This window comes from Ranitomeya imitator, chromosome 4 (assembly GCF_032444005.1).
Source record: "Ranitomeya imitator isolate aRanImi1 chromosome 4, aRanImi1.pri, whole genome shotgun sequence".
Taxonomy (NCBI): Eukaryota; Metazoa; Chordata; class Amphibia; order Anura; family Dendrobatidae; genus Ranitomeya; species Ranitomeya imitator.
The window spans coordinates 289052998-289068767 of NC_091285.1; the positions used below are offsets into that span (position 1 = coordinate 289052998).

Below are 15770 nucleotides of genomic sequence, written 5' to 3' on the forward strand. Positions count from 1 at the left end.
CAGTTTAGCGATCACTCCGGGGTGATGCATCTTATCTCTCATACATTTGAATGGGAGATACTGGAATACTCAGCAGTAACTACTAACAATGTGCTGCTCCACTCTGTATACTGCTTTCATCTGGCCACGGACAAAACAGATATCAGCTGATCAGTGGCGGAACCGGGTGTCAAATTCCCACTGATCTAATGCTGATGACCAGTCCTTCAGATCACTATGCGAGTCCCAGACAACTCCTTTAACTTATAAAATGTATCTCAAATGTGCAGTAAGTAGTGATGAGCGAGCGTGGTCTGATAAGGCGTTATTCGAGCACGCTCGTGTGCTAATAGCGGGTCTTCGGCTGCTGTACAACAGCAGTAACACATGCAGGGAGTGCCTAACAAACAGGCCGTGAGACATGCAGCCACTGCGACATGAACGCAGAGTATCTTTGGCGTGCTCAAGTACTAATAGCACATGAGAGTGCTCCGATAACACCTTACCCGTGCATGCTCACTCTTCACTAGTAGTAAGTATATTACCTTTATGTATACAATTTTACTTGTGTGGTTGAGTTAAAAAAAAAAAAAAAAAAAAGAGGATATAAAACAAGTATTTGTTTGAAAATAATTACTGACCCGGCTGTGCAAACTTGTGGACACAGACATCAAATTACTGTTTAGTTACAACGACTGCAAATATAAAAAGGTGTTGGAACCCGTTATTAAGGGAAGTCTGTCATCCCCAAAATGCATTTTAAGCAAGCTATAGCTTCATATAATGGAATTAAACCTTATAAAAATCATACTAGCATTGTAACTATTAGTGTTACAGTGCATGAGAAAATAACTTAATTTGCATGCAAATGTATGGTTGGGTGCAACCCCTTGGCGCGGCCAAGATTTTGGTGCACTGTTACAAACCCTTTCTTGGGGTGAACTCGGGTCTTAAGTGAGCCAGGGTGCGTGCGAGTGCGCACTGACTCCCGGTGACGGGCTGAGCATGTGCATGCAGTGGATGTGCGCTTTCTCCTCCCTGTCTCCACCCTGCTGACGCCACTCGCTACACTCCAGGGTGTAACAGTGTAGTGGAGTGCCTTAGCGAAGAGCCAAAGATGAGAAGAAGCCCAGCCACTGTGTGTTCCTGGCTGAGCACGGCGGTGTCAACCGCCTGACTTTAGGTAGCACTCTGAGGCTAGGTTCACATTGCGTTAAACGGACTGCGCAACACAAGTGCCTTTTAAAAATCACATTATGCGATCGCGCTAGCGGTGACGGACCCTGAAACGCTGCAGACCGCGTCCGAGGGTCCGTCACAAAATGACGGCACATCACTAACACATGCCGATTATGACATGCGTTAGCGATGCACTACATAATGGCAGTCAATGGGTGCGCTAACGCATCTGTTACATATTGCAATGTGAACCTAGCCTAAGAAGTGATCACTGTGAACCAGAAGCACGGAAAGACCCAAACTTGCAAAGTGAGAGGGTGTAAGGGTGAACTCTTAAGAATGCCAAAAGGTGCAGTGAAGCCCTTTCATGTGCATAAAACTCAAAGTTGTTTTCTGAGGCATCGTACCACTAGCAGATACAGTGCTAATAGGACTTTTATAAGAGCCAAGCCCCCGATATCGTGGTATAGCCTGATGCATATTGGGGGTTACAGTTTCACTTTAAGTCAGGGAACAGATTATATGACAATAACTAAGTCACGCAGTGATAATTACCGTATATACTCGAGTATAAGCCGAGATTTTCAGCCCATTTTTGGGGGCTGAAAGTGCCCCTCTCGGCTTATACTCGAGTCATACCCAGGGGTCGGAAGGAGAGGGGGAGCAGGGGCTGTCTAATTATACTCACCTGCTCCAGGTGCGGTCCCTGTAGGTCCCCGGCTCACTGGCTCCCCAGCTTCTTCCTGTACTGAGTGGTCACATGGTTCCGCTCATTACAGTAATGAATATGCGGCTCCACCTCCCATAGGGGTGGAGTCGCATATTCATTACTGTAATGAGCGGTAACTGTGACCGCTCAGTACAGGAAGAAGCTGCCAGCAACTGCAGCGTGCCAGGAGCAGGTGAGTATAATGGGGAGGGGATCGCTGCGCGATATTCACCTGCTCCCCGTTCCGGGCGCCGCTCCGTCTTCAGCGTCTTCTGCAGTGACGCTCAGGTTAGAGGGCGCGGTGACGTGGTTAGTGCGCACCCTCTGCCTGAACGTCAGTGCAGAAGATGCTGAAGATGGAGCGGCGCCGGAACGAAGTCAGGTGAATATTGAAAGTGCCGGGGACCTCAGCGACGGAGAGGTGAGTGTGATTTTTTTTTTATCGCAGCAACAGCAAATGGGGCAAGTGTATGCATGGAGCATCTATGGGGCCATAACATTTGTGCAGCACTATACTATATGGGACAACTGTCTGTATGGGACCATAACTAACGTTTGTGCAGCATTATATGGGGCAAGTGTCTGTATGGGGCCATAATGTTTGTGCAGCACTATATGGGGCAAGTGTCTGCATGGAGCATCTATGGGGCCATAACGTTTGTGCAGCACTGTATGGGGCAAATATCTTTATGGAGCATCTTATGGGGCCATTATTAACCTTTATGCAGGATTATATGGGGAATATTTTAATATGAAGCATCTTATGGGGCCATCATAAACTTTTTGGAGCATTATATGGGGCTCCTGATTCAATATGGATATTCAAAAACACTTAACCTACTGATGTCTCAATTAATTTTACTTTTATTGGTATCCATTTTTATTTTTGAAATTTACCGGTAGCTGCTGCATTTCCCACCCTAGGCTTATACTCGAGTCATTAAGTTTTCCTAGTTTTTTGTGGCAAAACTAGGGGGGGGAGGGAAAGGTCGGCTTATACTTGGGTCGGCTTATACTCGAGCATATACGTTAACCCTTATCTGACGTAGTTTTACGATTATAAGACAGGATTCTATCATCCCTCTATCTAACTCACAAGGACCCGGTTTGAAAAGGCACCCAACCCCAGCAAGGATGAATGATCATTACGGTAATTTATATATTTTTTTTGTAATTTAGTAAAATAAAGAGACAAGACTGATACCTACATTTGTTAGTTTTTTCACTGCCACATACTGATTCTTTAAGTGGCCCTGGAAAACCATTCCAAAGCCACCCTCTCCAATCTTACTTCCTCCATTAGAAAGTGGTCGATCATCAAAGTCTCTTGTAATTCTCTTCAGAAAATTAAAGGAAAAAATGCCAAAACCTGCAACATGACATAGTAAACAGAATTAGAACCTTTGTGCAGTGTGTAAGCATTGTACTTTCCACAGAGTGAGAGGATTATACCAGCTATGGCAATAGACGTCGCCATAGACCAGCTGTGTGTCCGGGCAGAAGTCACGTTGTGACGCACTTGTGATGCCACTGCTGCAGTGGTAGTGGGCGCTGGAGCGGGTGAAGGTGAGCAACACTGATTTTATTAATATTAGCTATAGAAAGCCCAAGGGCTGAAGAAAAATGCAGAAAAAAAAAAAAAACCTACATTTTGTTTGCTTCTTGTAATTTCTGGTAAAGTTACAACAACTTTGTTTTTCCTCACCTTTTTCCAAGAGCCAGAATTTTTTTATTTTTCTGTCAACATAGTCCTATGAAGGCTTGATTTTTATAGGACGACCGGTACTTTTCGATGACACAATCCATTTTATTAGATAATGTATTCCAAAAAATTGGAAAAAAAATCCAAGTGCAGTGAAATGGTGAAAACGTGCAATTATTTTTGTTTTTTTTATTTACAGCATTTATTATACTGTAAAGGTGACCTGGAAATGTGATTCTCCAGATCAGTAAAATTACGGTGATATCAAACAAAATATTTTTTTTTATTTCGGTGGTTTAAAAAAGAAAATTTGTATATTCTGAGATCTGTCATGTTTTCAATATTCACATGATGGAGCCGAGTGAAGGCTTGTTTCTTGAGCCGACATTTTTATTGATCCAATGCTTTGATCACCTCTTAATGCTATTTTTTTGTCCTGTTGCGTTGGCAGAGAAAAAAAAAAGTCTGACATTTTCATTTTTTTTTTATTTTGCGGATTGGATTAATTAAATTTTGATAGTACCAAAGTAGTGATACCACATGTGTATTTATCTAATGTATCTTTTTTACAGTATTTTGTAGCAGAAGACTTAACCCTGCGATTGCCTAATTGCTTATACTATATATAGAAATACCGAAGTATTGATGTTTATAGCAAAAAAAAATTAAATCACAGTCTCCTATGAATGCGAGCTACAGGCTGGCTTTCACAGAAGCACCATCATGACAGACACTTAAGTCTTCAGGAGTCCCCTGGTAGTCATGGCAACCAACCTGCGCCCTGCGAATGCGTCACGGGCATGCCGATTGGGGATTAGAACTGAACCCACCCAACATGAATGCTGTAAATGCCGCTGTCATAGTTGGACAGCAGCATTTAATAGGCAAAAAGATGCAGCTCCGCTCCACATGCGGCTGTTAGAGACAGAAGATGGCTGAATATTACAGGCATCATCTGCCAGGAAAGATGTGGGCTCAAGAGGTGACATATGAAGTACTAGTATGTCACATGTCGGTAAGGGGTTATTGACCCCTTATTCTTTCAGTTCTCATTTAAAAAGTATTGAAACAAAACAAAAAGTTGAAAATTAAAATAATTGATTGTGAAAAGCATTATAGCCAGAGGTAAGAATCCACTACCTGTTGTCTCTTCATCATTTTGCTCAGGTTCTGTGCTCTGTAACACAGGGTTGCCACGTTCTGTTTTGCCACTTGTCTCAGAAGTTTGTGGCTTCTGCATTTCATCCATAGGAAGTGTTCGGCAACTGGAGCTTGGCGATGGCTCTGTTTTCAAGCAAGACAATTAAGAAACACAGTGTCATGGTAAGATAGATCATGGTCAACTAGTAGTATCTAATCCAAGTTTATAGAAAATAAGTCTTGAATAGTCAAACATAAGTAAACTTATAACTGAAAGAGTAACTTTTTTATGTTAAATTTTGTCCGGCATGGAAAGCTATGAAACTTTTATAATAAATATATTAGGGGATTTGTATTTATTCCTATAACAAAAAATGCATTTAAGTGACTTCTACACCCCTATTTTTACCCTGTTTATGTGCTGCCTTCAGCAGAGGGCAGGTATGATCCACACATTTATATTACGCCATTCATTTCCAAAGCGCTTTTACAAACATTTTCCCCTGTGATCATTGGGGCACCAGTCTGTCAGAGTACCTGGAGGAAACCCCCGCAAACCTGGGGAGAACATACAACCTCCTTGCAGATGTTGTCTTTTGGTAAGATTTGAACCCAGGATCCCAGCGCTCCCCATGTACAGATAATTGTTCCTATGTCTAAACTAAACTAGCGGTTTCTTTTGAAAATTCAGGGAAACTTAAGTAAAAGTTATAGATAGTTATAGAGGTTAATCTAACAAAGGGTGAACTACGTGGAGACAGAAATAAAGAAAAAAAAAGGGTCAATTATAGGGAGGAAGGAAGGTACCGTAAATGAGAATAGTCTATCCTCTTTATATTCCATAATTTCTATCTAATACCATTTGACCGATAATGCAGACATTATGAAAGGGGATATACGCTTTTGCATCTTCATTTATTGTTCCAATGCATCCATATGCCATGGTAAGTAAACTCTGCACATAACCTGGACCCAGAAGCCAATGAAATGTGTGGGATTCAGAAAGGGCTTGGGAGGTGCACTGCTTTCAGACGTCACTAAAAGCCCGATTTGGAAGGGTCAGGAAGCGAGTTTTGACATCTCGCCACATGTCTCAACCTCCTTCACTGCAGACAGGTCATTTGTATGTTATGAGTGCCACATTTATTTATTTTATAGAGTTAGGTCATTGCTGGGGCAAATAAACAATGGGGCAGAAATGGATGGTGGTGGTAGGAGGCCAAAACACCTGATAAGTTCTTTATAATTCAAAATCTCCATTCACTTTGAGTTTACAGCTCTTAAGGAAACCTACATCTCCATGGTGACAGACTACAAACAAACCCACTGTAGTCTGATCCTGCAGTCATACTCCCTTCTATCTGTTCACCAGTTTTTTTCTAACCTGAACTGAGCACAACACCAAGAACAGACTATACATTTTGTTTGTAGCCTGTACCCATGTAATGCAGAATTTGATGGCACCTGTAGCACAAAACAGAAGGATATTGTAGTTCAGAGAAGTGTGAAATGAGTTTCTTCATTAGTCACGTTATATGTATTACAACATATTAAAAAGATTAACCTTCCCAATTTGGCAAAGTCTGCCGTTTCCCCCCCATATCACACACACATAAGTTATATGATTTACTATGAAACTTGGCAAAGTGTGCGAGATTTTACATTTATGTAACTTACAATCTGAACAGCTCTCAAGTACAAGTTAATGCGATATAAGCACAGAAAAAATCCATGAAATAGCATTTTAATGCATACCATATGGAAAAAGTGAAGCAACCGTCAAAAATTCATTCCTCAGCAGCAAGTCCGTAAGGTCTTGTACGGTGCAGTTTGTTGTACCCCAGTCATAAAGTAACTCATGTGTAGGGCTTTTCCCCTTCTGAATGACTCCTTCAAATCGCCTGTAAAATATAGGAAACAGTCAATTGTGGATAAGGAAGTACTGTACAATACTATGGCATCATGAAGGCCGAATGACTAGAAAATACCACACATTTATTGCTGGCTTTTTTTTGCTTTATAAAAAAAGTGTTAATGAGTAACAAATGGGAGCTGACAATTCCCTACCAGATTCCTGCAAGGAAGCGGTCTGTGTAGAAATGCAGCCATATTGGAAAAGGGGACTGAGTACTTGAGATCCACTGTTAACCCCTTCACTCTGACCCAGTTTTCACCTTCCTGACCAGGCCAAATTTTACAGTTCTGCCTAGTGTCACTGTCTGTTAATAACCCTGGAACGCTTCAACATATTCTAGCGATTCGCTTTTGTGACACATTCTACTTCATGTTAGTAGTAAATTTAGGCCGATATTTGTGTTTATTTGGGAAAATATTTGAATTGCAAAGTTTTCTCCAAAATTAAAATTTTGATGCCCTTAAACCAGATAGTTAATAACTAATATTTCCCAAATGTCTACTTTATACAAGAATCATTATTTTAAACATCTTTTGTTAGTAAGTTAGAAGGGTTAAAAGTTGACCAATGATTTCTCAATTTTTCAACAAAATTTACCAAACCAAGTTTTTGTAGGGACCACATCACATTTGAAGTGACTTTGAGGGGCCTATATGACAGAAAATATCCAAAAGTGGCTCCATTCTAGAAACTGCACCCCACATAGTGCTCAAAACCACATTCAAGAAGTTTACTGACTCCTCGGGTGCTTCACAGGAATAAATGGAACGTAAAAGGAAAAAAAAAAAAGAAACTTTTACTTTTCCTCAATAATGTTGATTTAGCCCCAAATATTTCATTTTCACAAAGGTAACAGGAGATAATGGACCATACAATTTGTTGGGCAAATTCTCCTGAGTACACCAATACCCCAAATGTTTACTACAGGGCTCAGCAGAGAAGGAGCGCCATTTGACTTTTGGAGAGCAAAATTGGCTGGACTACATAGCAGATGCCATATCGTGTTTGCAGAGCCTAAACAGTGGAAAACCCCCACATGTGACCCCATTTTGGAAACTACAACCCTCAAGAAATTCATCTAGATGTGTGGTGAGCACCTTGAACCCACAGGTGCTTCACAGAATTTTAGAACATTGAGAAGTGAAAATTAAAAAAAAAAAAAAAAAACGTTTTGCCCCCACATTTTTCATTTTAAAAAGGGTAACAGGAGAAAATGGACCACAAAATTTGTTGTGCAATCTCTCCCATGTACACAGATATCCCACATGTGGTGGAAAACTACTGCTTGGGCACACGGCAGGGCAGGAGTGCCCACTGAATTTTGGCTGGAATAGAGTTCTGATGCAATGTCATATTTGAAGAACCGTTGACATGCCAAAACAGCAGAAACCCCAAAAGTGACCCCATTTTGGAAAATGTACCTCTAGAGTAATTCATCTAGCGGTGAAGTGAGCATTTTTAACCATCAGGCAACTCACAGAATTGTATAACATTGGACTAAATAAATGGAAATTTACCATTTTTTTCCACTAAAATGCTGCTCTGGCCCCAAGTTTTTAATAGGGATAACAAGAAAATGCACGGTATAATTTGTTATGCAATTTCTCCTGCGTACATCAATACACCATACATGGTAGAAAACTACTTTTGAGGCACAATGCAAAGCTCGGAAGGGAAGACGGATCATATTTGAGTTCAGATTTTGCTGGAATGGAGTAGGGCACCATGACACATTGGCAGAGCCACTGACCGGAGGTGCCAAGAACAGCAGAACCGATCCATAAGTGACCCCATTTTACAAACCACACCCCCAAATACATTCAACTAGGGGTGCAAGGAACATGTTGATACCACATGTGCCTCACAGAATTGTATACCACTGGGCAATAATGAAGGCATAATTACATTTTTACCACTTAACTGTGGTTTTAGCCCCAAGTTTTTAATTTTTATAAGGGCTAATAGACAAAAAAATGGACCTTGCAGTTTGTTGTGCAATTTTTCCTCAGTGCGCCAATAGTCTAGATGTAACTAAGAACTACTTTTCAGGCAGTGGAAAGATAGAAAGGAAGGAGTGCCATACTGTAGTCCAGATTTTACTGTTGTTGCTTGCGGGTGCCATGACCCACTGGAAGAGCCCTTAATGTGCCAGAACAACAGAACTCCACCATAAGGGTATGTGTCCACTTTCACGATGTCAGGCGGTATCATCGGAGCGGCTTTGCCGCTCTGCGGTAAGCTCCGCCCCCTTCTGGAACGCGATGATGCCGGATGTGTTCATAGCACACATCCGGCATCATCGCACCCATCGCATAGGGCCCTGTGCTATATCTTGCGGCGATGCAGCGTCGCCGCAAGATATACGGACATGCTGCGATCTGAAAAGACGCGCAGCATGTCCGGAGTCGCAGGGCCGCCGCGTGCGTGTTACCACGCATAGTGAAGACGGGATTTCATTCAATCCCCTCCACTATGCTGTAACATCTGGATGCTGCGTGTCTGACGCTGCGGCTCTATGCAACGTCAGACGCGCAGCGTTTCCTGCACGTGGAAACATACCCTAAGTGACCCCATTTTACAAACTACACCTCTCAATTAATTCAGCTAAGTGATCATATTGACACCACAAGTGTGTAACATAATTTTATACCATTGGGCAGTGAAGGAAAAATAATTTTTAAACACAAAATTGGTTTAGCCACAAATTTTACATTTTCATGAGGGAAAATAGGTAAAAACGGCACCAAAATGTGTCACACAATTTCTGCTGAACGTGGCAATATGCCATATGTCTGTACAGTACTGGTTGGCCACACGGCAAGACACGGGAGAGATGGAATGCTATTTGCCTCTTGGAAGAGTAAATTATTGTAATATATAGGGTGGGCCATTTATATGGATACACCTGGGTGGGCGATTTATAAAGTTGGATCCAAAATGGCTGACTTCAAAATGGCAGCCATGGTCACCACCCTTCTTGAAAAGTTTTCCCCCTTCCATATGCTAATGTGCCACAAACAGGAATTGATATCACCAACCATTCCCATTTTATTTAGGTGTATCCATGTAAAGTAGCCCACCCTGTAGTTTGCGGACTACATATACAGAGCCATCAATTGCCAGAAGAGCAGGATCCCCCTTCAACTGACCCCATTTATCTAGAGACAATTTTCTCAATGAAGCGTTTGAAAGAATCAGTCCTAGTGCAGTGACACACCCCAGTGCACTTCCATCATGATTTGCATATAACTTTGGCTTCTATGCTAAATTTCCATGATTATAATGTCGGATCTCTACAATGAATGTACTAAGTCACCAGGATTTTGTCACCTATTCTGAGAGCAGCATTACGTAGAGACTGAAACTCTCATTCCAGTGATGTGTCACTAACTGAGCTGCTGGCTGCAGTTTTGATAAAATGACTATTTTATCAGCAGCAGAATACCATTAGAGGACGAAAACCTGCTCTGTATAATAACAACCATACCACTGATTGGTTGCCTTCAACCTATGCACAGTGTACACAGAAAGCTGCCTATCAGTGATGTGGGCGGGTTACATGCAACGTTGCGGTAGTCCCGGCACGTTATGGTGCCAGTATGGCTGGTACTTATCTTCTCTAGTGCCGTCGCTCTGGAACTCCCACCTGGGACAATCTATTCATCTCACGTACTCAGTCCTGCCTAGGCCCGTGACCTTCAAGAGTTATAAACTCTGGGCCTTTCTGCTATTCATCACAGTTCACCACATAAACTCCTCAAGGGGGAAAGTAGGCAGCATATCTATCGCCTTACATATACACAGCTCATCATTCAGACAACTGGTGGTTTTATCAAAATGACAGCACAGCATGCAGAACAGTAAGTTACATCACGCTGCTCTCGGGGGTAGTAGAAACCTACGTTTTGGCACGGAGAACAACTCAAGAACATACATTTTCTAAAGAATAATTGGAAAAATATAGTCTTATACCTTATATGAAGCTGTGTATATCGAGGCTCTCCTGAAGATTTCCTTATATCCACAGCCAGCTTTTTCCATCCTTCTTGGGGATCAAGAAAATCAGACAACTGGCGGAAAAGTGCAGGACTGAGGTTACGAACATAAGTGGACGGTGATATGGTCTTACTCATTTCACAATCCTGTAAGAAAAATATAAAGTGTGATCTGGTCATGTAGAAAACACTTCCTGGCTTAGAATACAAAACACCATTAGTAAGTTTTAGTCATATCTATTTTCCTTACTCGGTTATATCGCGCCATTACTTCCACAGCGCCTTTCAGGCATCATCATCACTGTCACTATTGCGGCTCGCAAGCTAAGGCTACGTTCACATTTGCATTGTTGGGTACAGCATCGTCGACGCATAACGACGCATGCGTCATGTGCCCCTATCTTTAACATGGGGGTCGCATGGACATGCACCGATATGCGTTGTATTGCGTTTTTGACGCACCAGACAGGGAGCGGAAGACGCTACTTGTAGCGTTTTCCCTGGCCAAAATTCAAGAACATTACTAGTTTATGGCAACGCATGCGTCAAAAAACGCAGCGTTGTGTTTTGCGTTGTTGGTTGCGTCGACGACGCTGCGCCCAACAACGCAAATGTGAACGTAGCCTTAGTTGACGATTAGTATGCCTTTTACAGTAGCACCAACATGTTCCGGAGCCTCTTACAATTCAGTGAGTACATGTACCAACAAAACCAGACATTCGAGAGCAACAAGGTAGTAACTAATTCAAACGATGAATTACAGTACTCGTCACAAGAGCTCACAATCTGTAGGTAAAAGGTGTGACAAAGGGCTAGTTCTGATCAGCGGTCAGGGTGTAGTACCCATGCGCCAGTTACTCAGACAGCTTCTGACTATGAACACTTATGAAGTAAGTTAGGGTTCAAGGAGAATGAATTGTTAGGCCGGATTGACATATTAGTGTTTTGCAGTTTGAGAAAGGAAAGGACCAACCGCGGATCTCCTCACCCAAACTTGCAGCCGCAGACATAAATGAGGCTGGAGAGGTTGGCTCAGGAGACCATGGCCAGTTCATGCATTACTGTCTGTAATAGGAGGGAGTGAGAAACACGGATGTGTGAATCCAGTATTATGGAACTAATCAGGAGGTGACGAATAAGGTACAAGACAGAGGTGAAGTGTTTTAATTGAAAAGCGCCTGTGCTCTAGAGGTTATCGTATAGTACAGCAGTTGTATACTGTACTGTGGAGGTTATAGTATAGAATAGAAGGTCAGGACAAAACTAGGTGGCATCTGCCTGGGGCTCAGCCCGCAGAGGGGCGCTGTCAGGCTGTATTATGCAGTGCTAAGGTCTCTGTAGGGGCAGCAAAATGCTGCTCCCTGGAAGATGGATTTGGCCATTTTTCGAGTCAGTTGTTACACTGAAGGAGGATAGTATAGAGCCTAGACATCATAGGAGGCACACTGTGTGAAGAAAGGGCCCAATATGGAAAGGGGCACTTACAATAGGGGCAGTGTGGCAGTTATAGCTAATAAGGGGGGACACTGCGGTGGTTATAGATAACAGAGACAAACAGTGGCAGTTATAGTCCGGAAGGGGATATGCGTGCAGGAAATATTTTAAAAAGGAGAAGACTACATGGTTGCCCTGTACAAGAGAGACAGTCTGGAGGTCATGTTTTGGGCAGGGGTGCAATGAGAAGCAATTAGTCAGCAATTGTATACAGGGCTGACTTGACGTTGCAGTTGAGCATTGTACTAAGCTCGGTGATTGTAGCCATGTACTGATGGCGCTTCTGGCCATGGATTGTGCCGGATTCATGTACTGACAGCGACGTTTCGGTCCAAGAAAGTGAACTTTTTTCAAGCTTTTGCACCCAGATTCTCTATTCTGCTTGTTGTGCTGCTCTGTTTTTCTCCATATATTGTTAGATAACTATATACATGAATATGCTAATAAAACATTGCTGCGTCTGATAAGGGTTACTAAATCTGTATTTATGCTAGGCACATTAATTATAAAATGAGAACTGTGCAATTAATACTCTAATAGTGTGTAATACACTCTCGTCAGGAGTCAGCTCTGCTCGCCTGTTAAAGCGGTCCTCACATGACAACCCATATGCATTTCTCATACTTACGGTCACATGCCAAATAACTTCTTTTCCTGCCTCTCTCGACATGTCACTGTAATTATGCTAATCACATGAGTGGTCACAAAACGACCAAACTGCTCGACACGGGTTGTCCACTACTTGGAAAAAGTCATCACAATCCCTTTATTTCCCAACGTAAAATAATAACAGCCTGTACTCACTATGATGCCAGCAGTGTTCCAGCAATGTCGCGTCTCCCCGGGCACATGTGAAGTAGCCAATCAGCAGCCGCTAATGGTCCACTTCACCCTCACTGCCTTCAAATGTACCGTCACAGAGCAGCAGATCTCACTTCTTACAGGTACGGCTTCATCCGAAGGAAGTGAGAATGCAGGTAACCATTAGCGCCCACTGTTTGGCTGAAGGGCCCACATGACAAAATAGTGTCCCGTTAGACTCGGCACTGGTGCAGGCTGTTATTTTATGTGGGGAACAGGGGAAGACATATCATTGGGGCAACCTGTGTGGTCGCACAGGGGCTCATTTCTACTTTCAAAGCATGTGCAATTTTGCAGTTTTAGTAGCTCATGGGCAGCAAAGAACCCATATATTGTTCTTGCACAGGGGACCTTTTCTGACTGTGTCCGCCAGTGGTGAGGAATATGGTGCTTAAGAAGGGATGTGGTGGATAACCATTTTAATATATGTATCGGAGGAGGGGCAGCAGACTGAATTTTCGCCACAGGTTCAGGAAATCCTAGATATGTCTTTGCTTATAGTATGGAAGTTGTAGTAAAGTGTTGTATAGTAAAAATTCCCATATAACAGATTAGAACTTCCAAGAGGCCTATAGAAGTCAGACTTTATCTGGAACAGCAGAATGCACTCCGCAGCCAGGCAGACGGAGTAGTGTACACAGGCAGAGCACGGAGCCTGACCTATGTAGCCGTACACTCAGCAGCCCAGGCAGACGGTGTAGTGTACACAGGCAGAGCACGGAGCCTGACCTATGTAACCGTACACTCAGCAGCCAGGCAGACGGAGTAGTGTACACAGGCAGAGCACGGAGCCTGACCTATGTAGCCGTACACTCAGCAGCCAGGCAGACGGTGTAGTGTACACAGGCAGAGCACGGAGCCTGACCTATGTAGCCGTACACTCAGCAGCCCAGGCAGACGGAGTAGTGTACACAGGCAGAGCACGGAGCCTGACCTATGTAGCCGTACACTCAGCAGCCCAGGCAGACGGAGTAGTGTACACAGGCAGAGCACGGAGCCTGACCTATGTAGCCGTACACTCAGCAGCCCAGGCAGACGGTGTAGTGTACACAGGCAGTGCACGGAGCCTGACCTAGGGAGCCGTACACTCAGCAGCCCAGGCAGACGGAGTAGTGTACACAGGCAGTGCACCAAGCCTGACCTATGTAGCTGTACACTCAGCAGCCCAGGCAGACGGTGTAGTGTACACAGGCAGAGCACGGAGCCTGACCTAGGGAGCCGTACACTCAGCAGCCCAGGCAGACGGTGTAGTGTACACAGGCAGTGCACCGAGCCTGACCTAGGTAACCTTACACTCAGCAGCCCAGGCAGACGGAGTAGTGTACACAGGCAGAGCACGGAGCCTGACCTAGGGAGCCGTACACTCAGCAGCCCAGGCAGACGGAGTAGTGTACACAGGCAGTGCACCAAGCCTGACCTATGTAGCTGTACACTCAGCAGCCCAGGCAGACGGTGTAGTGTACACAGGCAGAGCACGGAGCCTGACCTAGGGAGCCGTACACTCAGCAGCCCAGGCAGACGGTGTAGTGTACACAGGCAGTGCACCGAGCCTGACCTAGGTAACCTTACACTCAGCAGCCCAGGCAGACGGAGTAGTGTACACAGGCAGAGCACGGAGCCTGACCTAGGGAGCCGTACACTCAGCAGCCCAGGCAGACGGTGTAGTGTACACAGGCAGTGCACCGAGCCTGACCTAGGGAGCCGTACACTCAGCAGCCCAGGCAGACGGTGTAGTGTACACAGGCAGAGCACGGAGCCTGACCTATGTAGCCGTACACTCAGCAGCCCAGGCAGACGGTGTAGTGTACACAGGCAGTGCACCGAGCCTGACCTAGGGAGCCGTACACTCAGCAGCCCAGGCAGACGGAGTAGTGTACACAGGCAGTGCACCAAGCCTGACCTATGTAGCTGTACACTCAGCAGCCCAGGCAGACGGTGTAGTGTACACAGGCAGAGCACGGAGCCTGACCTAGGGAGCCGTACACTCAGCAGCCCAGGCAGACGGTGTAGTGTACACAGGCAGTGCACCGAGCCTGACCTAGGTAACCTTACACTCAGCAGCCCAGGCAGACGGAGTAGTGTACACAGGCAGAGCACGGAGCCTGACCTAGGGAGCCGTACACTCAGCAGCCCAGGCAGACGGTGTAGTGTACACAGGCAGTGCACCGAGCCTGACCTAGGGAGCCGTACACTCAGCAGCCCAGGCAGACGGTGTAGTGTACACAGGCAGAGCACGGAGCCTGACCTATGTAGCCGTACACTCAGCAGCCCAGGCAGACGGTGTAGTGTACACAGGCAGTGCACCGAGCCTGACCTAGGGAGCCGTACACTCAGCAGCCCAGGCAGACGGAGTAGTGTACACAGGCAGAGCACGGAGCCTGACCTAGGGAGCCGTACACTCAGCAGCCCAGGCAGACGGAGTAGTGTACACAGGCAGAGCACGGAGCCTGACCTATGTAGCCGTACACTCAGCAGCCCAGGCAGACGGAGTAGTGTACACAGGCAGTGCACCGAGCCTGACCTATGTAGCCGTACACTCAGCAGCCCAGGCAGACGGAGTAGTGTACACAGGCAGTGCACCGAGCCTGACCTAGGGAGCCGTACACTCAGCAGCCCAGGCAGACGGTGTAGTGTACACAGGCAAAGCACGGAGCCTGACCTATGTAGCCGTACACTCAGCAGCCCAGGCAGACGGTGTAGTGTACACAGGCAAAGCACGGAGCCTGACCTAGGTAACCGTACACTCAGCAGCCAGGCAGACGGAGTAGTGTACACAGGCAGAGCACGGAGCCTGAC

At 44.9% G+C, this 15770-nt stretch overlaps 1 protein-coding gene across 5 annotated transcripts in view; it reads right to left on the reverse strand.

Moving 5' to 3' along the window:
- IRAK4 (interleukin 1 receptor associated kinase 4) overlaps positions 1 to 15770 on the reverse strand; it is a 34192-nt gene that overhangs the window by 12204 nt on the left and 6218 nt on the right. For 3 of the 5 annotated variants that reach the window (XM_069764740.1, XM_069764739.1, XM_069764737.1), the window contains exons 2-5: positions 10597 to 10766; positions 6465 to 6610; positions 4710 to 4853; positions 3076 to 3236 (exon numbers count right to left, since the gene is read on the reverse strand). In XM_069764740.1, coding sequence (XP_069620841.1) covers positions 3076 to 3236; positions 4710 to 4853; positions 6465 to 6610; positions 10597 to 10757 — 612 coding nt within the window. In that variant the 5' untranslated portion in view covers positions 10758 to 10766. Of the gene's footprint in view, positions 1 to 620; positions 675 to 3075; positions 3237 to 4709; positions 4854 to 6464; positions 6611 to 10596; positions 10767 to 10869; positions 11017 to 15770 lie in introns of those variants that run through there. The other 2 variants (XM_069764738.1, XM_069764741.1) reach the window with 2 other exon arrangements.